Genomic DNA, 18735 nt, shown 5'->3' on the forward strand with positions numbered 1-18735 from the left:
AACTGCAGACTTTTAATACTCGACATGGGGAGACCCGAGAGCAAAGCGTTACAATAGTCGAGGCGAGACGTAAAAAAAAGCATGGATTAAGATTTCCGCGTCACACGTTGATAGAATTGGGCGAATTTTAGCAATGTTACGCAGATGAAAAAACGCAGTTCGAGTAATATTTTTAATGTGCATTTGAAATGACATAGTTGCGTCAAATATAACACCGAGATTTTTTGTTGAATCCTTTTGGATAATATTACATTTATCGATATTCAGAGTGGTGTCTTTGAGAAGGTACCGATGACGCGCTGGTCCAATGATGAGCATCTCGGTTTTATCTGAGTTAAGACGCAAAAAATTGAAAGACATCCATTGTTTAATTTCGGCAAGGCACGCCTCTCATTTATAGCAGTCGCGCGGATTCGTTATATCCAACGGCATGTATAATTGCGTATCATCAGCATAACAGTGAAAACTAATGTTATATTTCCGTATAATATCACCAAGCGGTAGCATATAGATGCTAAACAATAGAGGTCCAAGTACCGATCCCTGCGGAACTCCACATGTGATCTTACAAAGATCCGAAGTCGTATTGCCATGAATTACACGGTGCGTCTTCTCCGACAGATACGAATTAAACCAAGAAAGCGCTGAACCTGAAATGCCAACACACGTTTCAAGGCGTTTTAATAATATGTTATGATCAACGGTATCAAAAGCGGCGCTAAGATCGAGTAAGAGTAATATTGATGAGGTGTCGGCGTCCATAGCTATGAGAAGATCATTAGTAACTTTAGCAAGGGCCGTCTCAGTAGAGTGGTCGGCTCTAAAACCCGATTGGAAAGGTTCAAATTGATTATTAGCAGTCATATATTCATTAAGTTGTTGCGCTACGACTTTTTCAAGAATTTTTGCAATAAACGGAAGATTTGAAACCGGCCTATAGTTGATGAGACTCTCTGGGTCAAGGTTTGGTTGCTTAAGTAACGGTCGGATAACGGCGGTCCTAAAAGCTGCTGGTACTACACCCGTGGTAAGTGATAGATTAATTATATTTAAAACAGACGGTCCTAGGGTCGTAAACAGTTCTTTAATTAGTTTGCCAGGAAGCGGATCGAGCACACAAGTTGTCGGTTTTGCCGCACTAACCAATTTTGTTAGGCTCTCAAGAGATATTTTTTTAAATTGACATAAGGTTATCGGACAGTTATCAGCCCTCATGTCCCTATTAACACCATTTATCGCGCAATTCGACGGAATTTTAAGAACTGTGTCTTTAATCGCATCACGAATACATTCTATCTTCTGAGTAAAAAATTGCATAAAATCGTGAGCTGAATAGGAAGAGCTATCCGAGGTTGGTCGCTGTTGCGTTAGCATTGCTACGGTATCAAATAAATATTTAGGGTTGTTTTTATGTAAGACAATCTAGAATAATAATTAGTTTTGGCTAGATTAAGCGCTTCTTTGTATATTAGTAAACTATCGCACCATGCCTGACGGAAGACCTCAAGTTTGGTCGCACGCCATTTGCGCTCAAGCTTCCTACAAGATCGTTTCAGTACGCGCGTTTCCTCTGTAAACCACGGAGTAAGCCTCTTTGGACGAGTTTTAGTTTTTAAAGGCGCAACGGAGTCAAGCGCATTTAACAAAGCGACATTAAAGTTGTTTGTGAGATCATCAATCATACCAATATAATTAGGAAACGAAGCAGTTGCTAAAGGGAGTAGCTCAGAGAACTCAACGATGGTTGAGGAGCTAATGTTACGGCTGCTATAATGTTGATTATGGTCAGAACGATGACAGTGAGCCAAGACTTCAAATTTGATAAAGTAATGGTCAGATATAGCACTGGTATATGGTAATACAATTATTTTTGAAGATGCTAAGCCTCGGGTTAATACCAAATCTAGCGTATTGCCATTTATATGCGTTGCTTCATTTATTATTTGCGTGAAACCAAACATATCAATGATTGTCCGAAACGCCACGGTAAGTGGTTCAGACGGGGGATTCATATGAATGTTGAAGTCGCCCATGATAAGTATATTATCCGCATGAGTTACTAAATTAGCTACGAATTCAGCAAATTCATCTAAAAAGTCGGAGTAAGAGCCAGGTGGACGATAAAGAACGGCAAGATAAAACGGCAGCTCGGCTGAGGATCGCATAATGAGAACTTCAAATGTTTTAAAGGAATTGCTAAAACGAGGACTAAGTTTTAGGTTAGATTCGGAAATGAGGGCTACACCCCCGCCTTTCTTTTGAGGGCGCGCAACATGCGAGCTCACGAAGTTTGGAGGCGAAGCCTCATTTAGCGGTAAAAACTGATTCGGTTTTAACCAGGTCTCGCAAAGACCAATCATGTTAAGATTATGGTCTCTAATAAGGTCATTAACTAACAAGGCTTTCGATGAAAGCGATCTAATATTTAAAAAACCGAGTTTCAGTAAAATAGGTCTATCTAAGTTATTCCGCGCAACAGGACTCCTGGTCATAATATTAAGGAGATTGCCTTGCCTAGGTCCCGGATTGTACCTCGAGCGACTATAAACGCGGCGAGAAATTCTGACGGTCGGAATCCGATAGTTATTTACCAGCTTTCGAGTGCTATTATTTTGAGAGAACCGACCGAGGAGGAATGCTTAAACCCATCATGTATTGCCACCTCAGTAGAAATTATATCAGTATGAGATGTAAAAGCGTATGGTGTGTAGCGCTCAAATCTAGAAGAAAAGCTATGTGTGTTGTCTAAGTCTAGCATAGCGCTAGTTAGCTCTAGCCTTACAGACTCCATACCCTTCCTTACAGGCTCACTATTCGCCTGCAGCCCGACCTGCTCTAATATGAATAGTCATGGAAGGCTCAAACAATAATCTATGTTTCTAGAAAGAGTGATGGCGCCTTCCCAGTTAGGGTGAAGGCCGTCCATCCTCAGCAGGTCGGGTCGGCCCCAGAAAGAAGGCCACTTATCTATAAACTGCAGTCCCTGCTCACTACAAAAACTAGCCAGCCACTTATTTAGCGAGAATAATCTACTAAACCTCTCATCATTGCCTCTCGCAGGCAAGGGGCCAGAGACAATTACTCGATGCCGACTCATCTTTCTGGCGAGATCACAAGTCCTTGCTATGTTTTTCTTTGTGATCTCTGATTGCTTCATCCTAGTGTCATTGGAGCCAACGTGTATCACTATATCTGAATAGCTAGCGTTGTTTGCACTGCGCTGGTGTATAGGTGTCTTGCGCGCTAGCTCCATAAGATTAGCTTCTATGTCGGGTGCTCTGGCCCCAGGAATACACATTACTGTGGCTGGATTTTCAAGCTTAATGTTGCGGGTAATGGAGTCACCTATCACTAAGGTGCGGGAGCCATGAGACCGAGGTGGAATGGAACTGCTATGTGTCTTAACAGGCTCACCGCGATTAGCAAGCCGTTTACGGCCAATGCTAACCAGACTAGCAGGTTGGCTACAACCCGTGCTAACAGTCGTGTCCGCCACGTTTACGCTTACCACATTACTCTGCTCTAGCTGGCGGACACGTCCCTCTAGCAGGGAGAGTCTTTCCATGAGAATGGTGCAAGTGTTGCATGTGGTGGTGCACGAAACCATAGTTGCGTTTACTCGCCCGGTAAGAAAGTGAGGCCTGGCACGTGAAATACATTTGATAATTATTGTAGAAAATAAGTGATTACCACAGAAATTCCTAGTCCATGGTCCCTCATGGTCCCCATGGGCATGCATCAATAAGTTCTATTATGCCTTTTTCCTCTATATCAGGGGTCCTCAATCCTGTTCCTCGAGGGCCGGTGTCCTGCAGGTTTTCCATCTCTCCCTACTGCAACACAGCTGATTCAAATGATCAGATAATCAGCAAGGTCTGCAGAAGCTAGATAACGATCGCTCAGGTGTGTTGCACCAGGGAGAGGTGGAAAATGGGCAGGACGCCGGCCCTCGAGGAACAGGATTGAAGACCCCTGCTCTAAATCATTGAGCTCATCAGTCACAGCCTGTGTAACAGTAGTATTATTAGTAGTTTGTTGTGATTCCACTTGTTTAGCTGTAAGGACTCAACAATATGAGGCGCCGTTCGGGACATAATTCAGGAATAGCTCTCACACTCACGAGTGAAATGCGCTCATACACATTACTGAAATGCACTCACACACATGGTGAAAATGTTGTCGCTCATACACACTAGTGAAATGTGCTCATACACACGAGTGAAATGCACTCATACACATGGGTGAAAATGTTGTCGCTCATAAACACTAGTGAAATGCGCTCATACACACTAGTGAAATGGACTGTATATGTATATATATATATATGTATATGTATATATATATATATGTATATGTATATATATATATATATATATATATATATATATATATGTATATATGGGTATGCCTCGACCCATTTAGAAAAATAGTCCGTTGCAGTCAGGATGTACTGGAACCCACTGGCAGTCTTTGGAAGTGGTCCAGTAAGATCAATGCCAACGAGCTCCCAGACACCTGACACCTGATAAAATAAATAAATATACATATATACAGCTATACATACATACACAAATAATTTTTGGAAATGTTTATATTGACACTATTGTTTAAGACGATTACAACTCACCTTAATACACTGCAGTGGGAGCGCAACAGTGAGAGGTTTGCCAACTTTTTGGCACTTGTCACATTCCTGGATCTTAGGAAAGATTCATAGCAAAGACAGATATACAAACACGAAAATCTATACACATAGACAAAATCTATATTGCAGTAAATCTGTGTTTATGCATGTTCAAATGTTGCTCAAACAAATCAGAAAGGTATAGTACCACATACCCATTTCTCAATCTCGACAGTCATGCCGTGCCAATAAAATTGGCAACATAAGGCACTGCGTGTTTTAAGGGTGCCAGTGTGCCCTCCAATAGGAGAAGAGTGAAACTCTTCGAAGAGCCTCCTGGACTCCTCTTGAGTTTTAATTGCTCTCCTGGAGCAAAAGAAGAGTTCACCGTCTATATCAGGAAAAAATAAGAATCTTAATAACTCTAAATTGCTAATGATCTGAGCTACACGTGGGATTGGTTACAATGAAAATACTGACCTTTTAGAGTGAATTTTGAGGCATACCTTCTTAGGTTTTGCTTCTTGCTTTTATCATACCATGTTCCAGCAAGAAGAAGATTGTAAACTTCGTCCCACTTCTCCTCCATAACTACAATGACAGTTGCAAACTATTTTCCTTCTGATACAGTTGACATGAATTAACAAGCAAAGTAGGAAACATTAAGGAGCACATACATAACTGCATACTCAGTCAGGCCATATCTGTATAAGGTTTGGAAGTACTAACTTTAAGTGGCTATATTCGGTCATTTTTACTGGATCATTGTTTTTGTTTTCTTTCTAATTAAGTAAAACCACCAACAATGAAACTCAGAATTACTACAAAGAGAACATTTACTGGCGATATCAAACGAGTATGGTATACATAAACTGCGTGAGAAATGTAGGCAACTGAAACACACGCCAAAAGTATTTTGAGACAATGAATACGTCAAATAAGACTAAAATGAAAATGAAAACATTAAGTACTCACCGCCTTTCACCGCACAATGCAGAGGTAGGAAAAGATGCTGCAAACTTCCAGCGAAATCACTATGGGTAGGACAAAAAGCAACTCACTTCCCGCGCAATAACAATCCGCGTTATGCGCATGCGCGCGCATGCGCACTAGGCATTGGTAGGACGTCTCGATGGGTAGGACATTTTGACAGAACACCGGAAGCTCTAATGTAATTTGAGCTGAGTTTCGGTTTCGGTTCACGTTAGCCTGCCAGGACAAGACGGCAGGTCAGTAGAAACTTCCAAAATGTCTTTAATTTTGCAACATCACAGTGTTGGAACCACGGGGAGTGAACTAAATTCCGTGTTATTGTGCTTTTTAGAGTACATCTACATGTTTACACTCTTTCTGCGCAAGTGTTATTTTATTTGCGAATTATTTTTGACGGAGGAGGATTCTTTTTATTCGGGTTAAAGCTGTCATTTTATTACATGTTTGTCGTCTATAGATTACATGAGATTACAATAATTTGCTGACATGCAAGTCAGGGTTGTACTGTGTGTGCTACGGCGTTCTAAGGAATTCTATTGATACCACATTTATGCTTAATACATTTCCGGTTCGTAATTGATTATGGGCAGATGTCTAATAAATATATAATATATTGTGATTTTTTTTTTTTAAACAAAAATATTGCTCGAGCTAGTGTTTTATTTTGAAACTCACATAAAATGTAAGTAATAAATGCACGTGCTTGAGTTGTTATTAGTATGTTTAGATTCGATTTAATGCTTGTCTTAATACTGTCTATTTCAAGGGTGGGCAAACGTTTTGATTGGTGTGCTACAATGGGTTCTAAAATTTGACAGAGGGGCCGGACCAGGTGCAGTTGGATGGAGTGTTTTGGTAACCGCACATCATCAGCAAGTCACTGATGGTGTAGTGCACATGTGTCAAACTCAAGGCCCGGGGGCCAGATCTGGCCCGCAACCTCATTTTATGTGGCCCGCAAAGGGCAAATCATCTGCATCAACTTCCTGTTTCTAGCATATTTTCTTCACTTTTAACAACACTGAGATATGAGATATTGCCATTTATTTGTTACCAATCCCTTTTAAAATAAATTGAAAAATTGTTGAACAATTACTTACTAGCTTCTGATTTCAAAACTGGCTTTCCAATCAATTTATATGGGTTCACAGTCATACTGGCCCTCTGAGGGAAACCACAACTACGATGTGGCCCGTCCACAAAAATGAGTTTGACACCCCTGGTGTAGTGGGACACTCGCCAGAGTTGTGTGCGGGCAGCGTGGGTTCAGTTCCCACTCAGTGACGGTGTCTATGTCCTGTGACTGGCTGGCGATCTGTTCAGGGTGTAGTGCGCCTTTTGCCCGTAGTCAGCTGGGATAGGCTCCAGCTCCCTCCCGCGACCCTGTACACAGGATAAGCGGTGTGGATAATGACATGACATGACCTCATCAGAGAAAAAAAATACATTTAATATTAAATGAAAATGAACAAACACTTTACAACAAAATATCTGTCTTTGACACACCAAAGTATTTAGAAAGTGCAACATTAGCAAGGTTTATTCATCTAATTCTTTTTGGCGGGCTGGATTAAAACGTTTAATGGGCCACATGTGGCCCCCCGGGCCATAGTTTGCCCATGCCTGGTCTTTGTGTAGATTCTCAGTTATCCTGGTCATGGTAATCCGCAGAGATTGACTCAAAACAACTAAACTGTTCCTGTTTATTGAAGACGTTTCACCTTTAATCCAAAAGTCTTCCTCAGTTGAACATTTTAGCTGTGGAGTTCCTCTGTTTATGCCTGGGTGGGTTTGTCCATTGGGGGTGGTGTTGCTGTATGGCATATGTGTCAAAGTCAAGGCCCGGGGACAAGAAATTTCATTCATCATTCTTGTTTGTGGCTTATTGATCACTGTGATTGATTTGCCTATGACCTTAAATAGCCAACCTGCATGTTATAATAATATACTTAGTGATCACTTTATTCTAGTATTGTATTATTCCATTTTTGAAAACCAAGTGGTCATATTACATTGGAATGACTTCTGTGTGCAGGCATGGCTGTGTTTGACAAGTGTTCTGTGCTTTTGGACCTGAAAAACCTGCCATTCAAGGAGAGGAGGAGGCTAAATTTGTCTGTGACGGGAAATGGAGGAAGCGTTTGTTTCGTGGTCACCAAACAAGTAAGACGATGTGCAACCTTTGCTTGCACAGGCTTTCTTCGTAGTTTTTACATGATAACCACAGCATGGTACGGTACTCTTAAATTTTAAACATTTTCAAGAATTCAACCACACAGACAATGTGTTAGAAAACTTTACTAATGAACTAAACTATCTGCCAGCGAGGAAGAGTTACATCATTAAGATATTTTTTCCTGGATATGGTTTGTGCAGCTGCTGGTTGCTAGGAAAAATAATGGGGCCAAATTATTTGTACTGAAAGACTGATTAAAAAAATTGGCTCAGTTATCCCTCATTATCTGTTTCCTTGGGAACTTGGGGCAGAAGGTTTTGCCATCTTGCTTCACACAGCAAAAATAGGTGACTGAAACACACTCAATGTCAGAGTGAGACACTACGGAATTTGAGGATGACCGTAAAAACCTATCCCACTTGACAAAATCCTTTATACAATGATGGGGATCGAATGTCAAAAGCATTCCGTGTTGGTTTTCAGTCTTGGTGCTTACATGCAGAAATTTCTCTGAATCTTTTGTTTATGAAATCCCCATTTTTTTCTTTTTGCAATTGTACATTCAGAAACCATTGTTCTTTTACCGTTAGACTATTTACTCATGCAGTTGTTCACAAAGTGGTGAACTTCATCTCATCTTTGCTGTGACTTTCTGGAATGCTTCTTTTATACAAGGTCATGAAACTCACTTGTTTCCACTCAACCTCCTCAACTATGGAATGCTCCAAACAGGTCTTTTTTTTAACATTCCTCAACCTTTCCAGTGTTAGTTATGTTGCCACAGTGCCAGCTTTTTGGGAATGTGTTGCGGTTATCAAATTCAAAATAATGTGATCGTTTGCTCCCCAAAACGTATGAACATTTTGAACATTACATAGTCCAGCAAGGATGGACCATTTTCCACTCAAAAACTTGCTTTATGTTTTGATCAGAAAAATTATATTAGCTTGCAGTTCCAATTTCATCAGTTTGTTTTGGAAATATCAACCTTTTATTGTTTAGAACATAATTTCGTTCATGTGAGCAATAATTAGAAGTTTTCTCTTTGGACTGTTTAATTTGCGTGTGTCTGTGCGTGTGTGCGTGCATGCGTGTGTGCGTGCGTGGGTGTGTGCGTGTGTGTGTGGTTTCTGTAGAACACAAAATACAAATAAAATAGACTTGAGAAGTTGCATGTACCGTGTTTTCCGGGCTAGAAGCCACTTCTTTTTTCCTAGATTTTTAACCATGCGGCTAATACAACGGTGGCTTTTCTGTGGATTTTTCTTTCACCTGTAGGGCGCTCGATAGTTCAGAAAATACGCAAAATACATCTAAAAAATTTTTTCTCTTGAGTCTATTCTGTTTTAATTAGCAAAGTTGTTGCTGTGTTAAAAGACACTGTTCTAACAATCTGTTTATGCACCTTTAAGTGCATTCACAGTACAAAATCGTTCTGTACATGCAGTAAACAACAATTCTTTTTCAACATAGAAATCTGCAGTTTATAACCTGGTGCGGCTTGTATATCGTTTTTGTTTTTTGTTTTTCTCTCTCCAGAAAGAGTTGCTGCGACTTATATACAGGTCAGTCCGGAAAAAGCGATAAATGTCTCTATACAATGATAATTAGCTGTGGTCCTAAATATAAATATAGTTCAACTAATACATTTAACATTAACCTCAGTGTACATAAATGACCTGCAATGACTGATAACACCAAATATTGAGAAACTTACTTGCTAATGCACGCAGACATTGTGAATTGGGTCAATTTTTAGATGAACTCAAACGTGTAACGTTTCTCTCCATTTGGTGATTAGTGTGGGTCTTTAACATAGCAGTGTTGTTTTTGGCAGGCATTTTAGATTTAGTCTTAGTCTTTTGGACAAAAATGCTTATTAGTTTTCGTCACATTTAGTCATTCCTATTTGTGATAGTTTTAGTCTAGTTTTAGTCGACAAAAACTCAAAAAGGTTTTAGTCTAGTTCTAGTCGACGAAAACTCAAAAAGGTTTTAGTCTGTTTTCATTAAAAAATAGGCATACAAGGTTTCCACCCAATAGTAAAGACTTTCTGATCACCTACTAAGGATTATGAATTACAAACAGATACAAGTGGTAACAGTGGACGCAATGCTCATTGATTCAAAAACCCAAATTTATTTATTTGGCATTATTTTACTTAAAGCAACGTAAATAAACAAAATAAAAACGTTTTAACAACATAGGCTTGTTCTAATACAGTAACACAAGTACAATGTCTATCAAAAATATTTTCTTTTCTTGTAACCAAGGAGCCTACCGAGTGTCACTGTCGCCATGATCCATCAAATGAACGCGTCAGTGTGTGCGAGCCGAGACGAATGACCGCAGACGTTTTTTTTAAAATGTTTTTTTTAACGACCCCAGACGTGTTCGTGTTTTGTTGTGCAAGTGTGTGCGTGCAGCGCATGCGCCCTGCGTGCTGTCCCGGTGGTGGGCGTGCCCAAACCAGGATAGATTGCACCAGCATCGCAATTTTTGAACGACAGATTTCATGTACAAAAGGAAGGGATGTCATGAAATTTGACGGACCACACGTTAACAATTTCATCCCGTTTTGTCTCGTCAACGAAAATTAATTTACATCACGTCATGTTTTCGTCATTAAAGAGCCACGTTTAGCTCGTCATTGTCTCGTTATTGTCATGACAAAAAGGGGCGTTAACAAATTATTTTCGTCATAGTCATCTTTGAAGAAAACAACACTGTAACATAGGTGGCCAAAACATACGTAATTCAAATTTAACCACACTAATAAACTGACCCTGAGGGAGCTGGAACTGCCCAAATGGAAACCACCTTGGGCTTTTTAACAGTTTCGCTATTAATATCGTGACATGACAAAGATGATATGGTGGCAGTTTTGATATCATGACATTGCCGACATCATTACATGCCTAATTTTTAACATAGTGCCGCACATTAAAATTACTCAGTGGGATTTTTTTTTTGCTAAATACAAAACTAGACCAAAAAATGTGAACACCAGATATTTGTCAAACTATGCAATATTCTCTGCTCTGTTTCTCCATCAATAATCAATACCTCAAAATGGACTGCTGGAAGTACACTTTAAGATGTGCTGAATGTCATATTTAACACTTTAATACGCTACTGAGGTTTTCACATGGGTGAATTTTAGTGCCGACATGATTTTACAAGTATTTGACATAAAATAAAAGTGCTTTTAAATTCATGGTAATAACTAACTTTTTCCCCATTCCTTTGATTGGTTCCTTTAAATATCTTGTCTTAGTACTATATTCAATCGAATATAGGTTTAAAAGGATTTGTAAATCATTGTATTCTGTTTATTATTCTGTAGACAACATCACACATTCATTGGAATTTGGGTTTGTGTTGTTCTGAAGGACAGTATTTGAACAGTTTGAATTTTAACTTTTTTTTTTTTTACATGCTCGTATTTTGTCTAATGTCATTTCAAATATATTTTGCAGCATTAGCCTTATAATGACCTATAGGCGATTTATGGTGGAGTCTTAAAGTCTCAAGTTAAGTCTTAAATTTCACTACCAACCCAAGCTCCACAACATACAAAACTTTTCTCTCAATTCAGATACTGTAAATCACTTTAACATATTTTCAGTAGCAATAGGCAATCATTCTGAAAAAATGGCTGGCATCACCCATCTAATCCAGAGCAACACAGCTGTCACAAAGCTGTAAAGCACCATTCCTGACACCCAAATGTTTGGTCCGTTTGCAGTGCTCCTTCGTTGTGGTCAGCAATGTGTCACACCTAAGCCCCAACAGGCTGCGCAGCATCTGCAGGTTCCATACGCCAGTGGTGGGGCTGGATTATGTGCACAATTGTCTGCAGAGAGGCATCCTCCTGCCTGTCGAAGACTACAAGATGGACATCCCCTCCCATGATTCATCCGCCAACATTGTTCCTCTCTGCTCAACAAAACAAAGTCCGTTCAAATATGCAGGTAACATTTATTTTGCAGCAATATAAGGTGAAAATGTAGTTGTAGCAGACTGCATGGAGTTGTTAACTTATTAATGAGCGCTTACCAGATCCACAATTATTTTGTCAGTATGTTCTAATATAATCGTGTAGAAATAACTTTTGAAAAAGTCCGCTTATCTGCTTTTAAATATGTAATTCAACCCAAAATAAATTATATTCACCACATAGTTTTTTTTGGGAGAGCTTATAACTGTGCAATATGTATCTGAGTGTTTGCGGACATAAATGGCAATAGCTGTGGCACTTGACTTTTAGAAGCAGAGCCTCTGGGTCAAAGTTCACGTGTAAGAAGGTGAAAATGTGGAACACACCACATCCAGTCATACTTCCAACTGGAGGGCTCGATAAGCGCTTTCCTTTTATGATGTTTTAAGCCCCGGATATTTCATTTTATATTTTTTTGCTTGATAAAAGGAACATGTTGATACTGCATTCACCATACAATTGTTTTGAGAACCTTTTACTAGCCGATTATGGTGGTGTATCAAAGGCAAAAATCATAAAAAAATGTTTCACTGTGCTAATACTTCTGAACATACTGAATTATATGACAACACGCTGAGACAAAATCAGCTATACAATTTAACACAGACAGGTCAGACCAAGTGACAGTCAAAGGCATTTTGGTAAGCAAATCCCACTTTTTTTTCTTGAAACTGTCTCTTTAAGTGATTGTCTGGCGCAGGGCTTAATGATGCATCAGTTAAATCTTTAACATTTTTTTACTTCCATTGATTTTTTTCCCACCCCTGAAAAGCAGTCAGGTGAAAAGTATATTAAGAAAATGTACAAGCAGCACACCCAAATTATTTTATTGTAAAAGTCAAGTTATCCGTTTCCATTTTTCACATTCTGATCCACTTCAATGGCAGGTGTAGCTGGCGGGATAGACTGCATACAACCTGTCCAAAAGCATAATCCGTGTGAATTACACATTCATCAGGGCTCAGTTTATTGTTTCGCAACTGTGTGTATATTTCAGTAGTGAAGTCACACTGAATCATCACTTTTTACACGACTGCTTAAGTTTGTGTAACTTAACAATGAGTTCACCAAATGTTGCAGCAGCATGAGATAAACTTCCCAGTAGACTATTTCCAAGTGCCCCATCAGGGAGAGTTTTCCGTATATGGGTGATGTAAATTGCAATGCCTAAAGCTTCATTTTATGCACAGGCTTATTTTCCATCTTTATGAAAATGAGGCAACCTACTGCGCATGTATGTTAAGTGTGTTTACTGTATCCAAGATTTTGATTACATTTTCAGGAACAAAAGGTGACAGTAATTTTGGTTAGAAGCACGACCTTTTCATGTTATATATAGTGATAGTTTTCTTTTTACATATGAATCCCGAAAAGAATATTTATTGAATTGTTGAACATTTACAATGTTCATCGAAATGTATTAGGGGTTGTTTAAAGAATCACTTTCATAAAGTTTTGAATGAAGGTCTGAATCAGAAATCAGAAAAATTTTTTATATATATATATATATATATATATATATATATATATATACATAAAAAAAATTTTTTTTCATTTGTAGCCATATTGCCCAGCCCTAGTTTGGCGTTAACAGGAGAAAGGCAGCTGCAACATGGAATATATAGTATATGTGTGTAGGTGGGAGAAAAACTGTAAAAGATTTAGGTTTTGCTTGCACAAATCCCACCTTGATATATGCCCACGAGCGGTGCAGATAGAGAGTGCCATAAATATGAGGTGCAGACGTGAGGACTAATGGAAAAACAGCCCAGGCAGCATGTTCATTCTCCTCTGTTTACACAGTGCAGACAGATTGAATCAGATCCAACACCCACCCAGTTCCAGCCAAGCAACTCTTGGCTCTTGTCGATCACGGCCTTCATTTGCTTGTGGCACCGACACGAATCAAAGAGTTGTGCTCTCTCTTGGCTGATGTATGGGACCGTTGATAAAGCGTCTGTGTCAAGCTCACTCAGCTCGACACAGACGGCTCGAGGTCACGCAAAGGTTTCGAGGGGCAAACGAAAAGATTCTGACTTTGCATATCAGGTGTGTGTGACGGAGCTTTCAGACACATTTCTTTGGAAGTACTGTACATCGTCATGGGTGTGGATTACTTCTTTGTCCAGGCTGCCACAGAGCATATGACACTGCGGTCTTTGGTGACTAACTGTGCATGTTGGGGTGTGTGTGAGGGTGTGTGCGTGTGTTGGTGTGTGTGCGTGTGTGTGTGTGTGTGGGTGCGTGCGCGTGCGTGCGTGTGTGACTGCTTGTGTATTTGCAGTTGCCAAACCCTCCAAGGATAAAATCTCACCTCCAGATAAGAGCGGAAGCAAACAGGGCAAGTTCAGGTGTGTATAGTGCCTGCACACAGCAAGGTGTTGGATTATCAGGAAATGATTAGGTAGACTGACCTGTAACACACCTGTGTACTCGTAGCGCCGCTCCTTGGTTCTCTTCATACTCTTTTACACTTGTCCTTTGAAACCACGGCCCTTTTAATTTGAAAGCAATTGTTAAAGAGGCCTGCGCTACCGTCACTGCAATTTGAATGATCGGAACGTGTGAAGCCACTCCATTTTAGATGAATGTGCATTGTCCTGCCTTGGTGAGTTCTGTCTGACAGGTGAACTCTTCTCTACTGTTATTCCACTGATGCATCGCGTTTACCTGAACTAAAAGAATAGATAAACTAAAAAGAGCTATAAATCAATGTTAACCCAATTTTTTACATGCTTGTAAACATTAATTTGACTGCTTGACCTCCGAAAACATGGATTAACACTCCCAGGCTATTTGATTAGAAATGAAGTAAATTCCATTTATCATTTAGACCTTTTTATCGATGGAACATCGGTATCGGCTGTCAGAGCTTGCACCAGCCACTGTGGTTTATTTGACACAACATTTACATCAAAAGCAAAGAAGAAGCCAGGGGGGGTTGCATGTTTGTCAGACATTGTAAAAAAAATCTCACTACAGTTTAAAATACTAAATATTTATGGTATATGGAAAAGAAAGAGGGTGGCACGGTGGCCCGACTGGTTAGCAAGATGGCCTCACAGTGAGAGACAGCATCGGGCGTGGGTTCAATCCCGGGCTCCGGCCATCCTGTGTGGAGTTTGCATGTTCTCCCCGTGCCTGCGTGGGTTTCTCCGTGTACTCCGGTTTCCTTCCACATTCCAAAAAAACATACATGGCAGGCCAATTGAACACTCTAAATTGCCCCTAGGTATGAGTGTGAGCGTGGACGGTTGTTCGTCTCCTTCCTTTTTGCAACCGCTTCTGTCCTCGAATGTCGCTCCTCCGTTTACATGTTAGCACCTTCCACTAGAGATCCCATCGAGGAGACAAAGAGATCAATAAAAGCGTGAGACAGGACGAATGTTTGGAAAATTGAAACAATCCATCCTCTATGATGTCGTTTTATGGAGACTGTAATTAAGGTTGAGGACCCATCATTGACTTGTGCCTTAAATCAGTTGCCTCTGCGGCTGAATTATCACCACACATGTCCACTTTCTGCTTTATAAATCAAGTTGAGTTCAATTAAAGTCAAATATGATCGGCATAAGAACTACTTTCGGATTGCAATTGAAGAGATCGGAACTTTGTGTGAGTCTTAAAGTTAACCTAAACTACATATTTTTTGAACGCATGCGAACAACCACACAAAAACACACAACTCTGAGAAATATGCTTTTGAAAAATGAATATAAAACGACATGGTTGTTACATTACGTAAAGCCTCTATCCAACAGTATATATGGAAGGCTGTTCTGTTCTCTCAGCTTGCACGTCACTGCCATCTGCTATAGACTACCAGGCTTATCACGCTAAAGCTCCCTCAGAATGGACTCCTGAATTACTTCAATGAAAATACTTATCTTGGCACTTCTGCTGTGGATTTTCCCAGAATTTATACAGAACGGGATGAAGATCTTCCAGCATATCCGAATGACTTCAATGTGGCCAAGTATTCCATCTTTCATAAGGTGACTGTGAGGCGCCATATCTTTGTGCCTTACTTGTCAGAGGTAATAATGTGCTATAATGCATTCATCTGTGTAGGGTGACAGCAGAACTTGGTGTGTGTTGGAGCTGCAGAGCGCCAAAAGAAAGAAGGGGCAGCAGTACCGTGTGATTCGCTACTGGAATGACGTGAGTCAAATAAGTCTTCTCAAAGTTTATTGAAATGTTGTTCACATGTAGTTTGTTTATTTGCTAACAGCAGACGGTACCGAATGACATGCTGACATTCCCGTCAACCTCGGAGCAGGCTGTAGAGGTCTACCAGGCACTGACTGACACCCTGCTGGCGTCGGGTCTGCGCCCGTGGACCAGCATTCCCCCGCAGGATCAGAACCTTGGCTCGCACCCCCTGCAGCAGGTTTTCCGCTTTCAACCACAACTTAAAACACAACTATTCGAGTAATTATGAAAACAGTCGCAGCCAATTGGTCTCTGGAGGGCGCCACTGAGACATAAAAGATTATTATGCCATAAAACAGCTCAAGCTTCCTCTGTGGATCAGAGGTAATACTGGCCACATTATGAGGCAACATAAAATTTATTGCGAGGGGACACATACACTGCCCCAAACAAAACTGTCTCTGTTACCTAGTCAGGTTCCTAGTTGTCGTAATGATGTAGTTTGTCACTCCTGTTTTGTGACTCCCCATAGACACAACCTGCACAATTGTAACTTTTGAGAAACATTTTAGTCTACAAGCAACCCATTTTGTTTTAAATTTTGCACCAAAAGATCAACTTTTGGTCGTAAGGTAATAAGTGTGATTATTGTCTCGCCAAAATACAGATGAAGGCAAGTTGACGGTCAGTTTGTCTGCAACACTTACAATTGGGCACCGAAATACGTAATATTCGCTACATAGGTTCTTTCGTTCACACCTGTTGACCTGGCCAAACATCCAGGTCTAATTAAAAGAATATTGGGTAACAGAAATGTCATAGGTACCAACCAAAATGTTTTAATTTTTCTCCAAACCTGGAGGACATGCAATAGTTTGACAGTTACGCAACTGAATCGTTTTTTTTGTGGTGATTGACCTTGACATCAAGGAGATCCCCTTGGGTCGAAGTTCAGTAATAATAATGTCAAATATCACGTTAGAGTACAACTAAACACATTAAGTCACACATCAAATTACAAGCCCTGTTAAAGACTTTCGAGATTGTCAGTGTTGTTATTATGCCCTCAGATAATGATTTCATTGACCAAAAACATTCCCTTTATACTTAGAAAGGTCCCCTACTTATTGAATTCCAAATCAACACAAAACCACTTAGCCAAATATAACAATTAAGGCTTAGTGACTGATTTTTCTTTTTGGTTGTCTTACTATTAGATATGTTTAAATCTGATACGTTTTAGTCATATATGATAGGAATTTGTCACCCTTCATAATGGTAACCTTACTGTAAAGTAGCATCAAAAATCTTTGTATGCGTCATATTCACAGACGTCACCGTACTTAGCACTCGCGCTAAAAGTGTCTTCCTAGGACGTATGAATAGGGTCCACTGGAATAAATGGTCATGGCACACTTGAGTAAAATTCACACATCAATGGGCTGAAGCCACGCAAGGTGCAGAGGATGTTCTGACACAGTCTGAAAAAGTCTTGCAAATGTCACAGGGTTACTCAACCGCCTGGCAAATCGTTTCTGTCACTATTATGCTGCTGATTGATCTGCCTCTTGTTCAACTGGCAGCTGCTGCTGGAGGAGAAGCTGAACACGGCAGTCCTGTCACATGAAGTGGCCGTTTTTGTGGAGCTGCTGTGGACTGAGGCCCTGGGTTGCCTTGGCAACATCCTCCGAGTGCCTGTTAGCAAACTCAGCCTCAATGACGTAAGGCGTTCCTATTTGTACCATGTCCAGCATGTTGTTTGTCGCTAACCCCAGAAAAGATAAGAAGGAAAATGTCTTCAATAAACCCAACATACAGGTGTGATGTGTCAGAAAAGTTCCAGCAGTGTTTTCACAAAAGATATGTTTGAAATCCAAAACTAAAAAGTACAGGTTTCACTCTAAGCTATGCCCCTGGAATGTAACGACTTTTGCGGCTCCAGAGCTCCAGAGCTTTATCATAGCCATCTTGATGTCACGCACATCTTCACAATGGGTCCCTTTTATCAACCCCTTGAGATTGGGAAAGAGTTAAATTGACCAAGAGCTAGATCCAGCGAGGGAGGTTGCTCCAGCCTGGTGATATTTTTCTCAGCCAGGAAGTTTGGGATGCTGAAGCTGAAGTCTTTCCGTAAACGCGTTGCCATGGTGAAGCAACCTTGAGTTCTCCTGCCAGAACTGTCGCATCATTTTGAGGTATTGAACAAAGCAAACGCTGTGCAGACATGCAAGTTGATTGTCTGGCCCACATTGAAGTGGACAACTCTTGAGTTTGTAGTTAGGATGGTAAACAATATTTTTGTGACACTAGTCCTGGAGCTTTTTGAACACACTTCATATGTTTTTACTTGTACTTACTTTTTTTTATTGAATATAGGTTAGTCCATTTGTGAACGCGGAAGACAATTTTCATTCTGACCACAAGTCTTGCGCAGTCAATTTATCGCCTGGGTTTTCTTTCATTTTGTATTTTGCTTGACTTTGTGCTGGTATAATTGGGCGTAAAGCAGCGTTTGTGCCTTTGTGTGCCATTCTGGGAAGGAAATAATCTTTTCCCGGCCAATCCTTGTGACATTCCTCATTTGCATCAAAATCAGGGCGGTCGGTGGCACCGTATGCCCGAGTACAAGTGTCCTTGACATTGCGGAAACAGGAATAGACATTGTAATACGTCCCGTTGCTGATGATGTGTAGACGACCGCTCATGTGACATGGGCAATTGGAGACCGTCTTACACCGACGATTGTGCATCAGAAACTACATTTGGGGTGGTATTGCAAGAACCATTTCA

The 18735-nt window shown here is 40.3% G+C and overlaps 1 protein-coding gene across 2 annotated transcripts in view; it reads left to right on the top strand.

Annotated features, from left to right (window-relative positions):
* Positions 1-5745: 5745 nt before the first annotated feature.
* Positions 5746-18735, top strand: part of LOC148323141 (protein mono-ADP-ribosyltransferase PARP4-like) — a 54617-nt gene continuing 41627 nt past the window's right edge. Inside the window, exons 1-8 of one of the 2 annotated variants that reach the window (XM_088314635.1) lie at positions 5746-5853; positions 7653-7780; positions 11542-11767; positions 14078-14144; positions 15710-15788; positions 15865-15954; positions 16025-16183; positions 17529-17666. In XM_088314635.1, coding sequence (XP_088170761.1) covers positions 7655-7780; positions 11542-11767; positions 14078-14144; positions 15710-15788; positions 15865-15954; positions 16025-16183; positions 17529-17666 — 885 coding nt within the window. In that variant the 5' untranslated portion in view covers positions 5746-5853; positions 7653-7654. The remainder of the gene's footprint in view (positions 5854-7652; positions 7781-11541; positions 11768-14077; positions 14145-15709; positions 15789-15864; positions 15955-16024; positions 16184-17528; positions 17667-18735) is intronic. The other variant, XM_088314636.1, reaches the window with a different exon arrangement.

This window comes from Idiotropiscis lumnitzeri, chromosome 14 (assembly GCF_059441095.1).
Source record: "Idiotropiscis lumnitzeri isolate Australia: NSW breed Sydney's pygmy pipehorse chromosome 14, RoL_Ilum_1.0, whole genome shotgun sequence".
Classification (NCBI taxonomy): Eukaryota; Metazoa; Chordata; class Actinopteri; order Syngnathiformes; family Syngnathidae; genus Idiotropiscis; species Idiotropiscis lumnitzeri.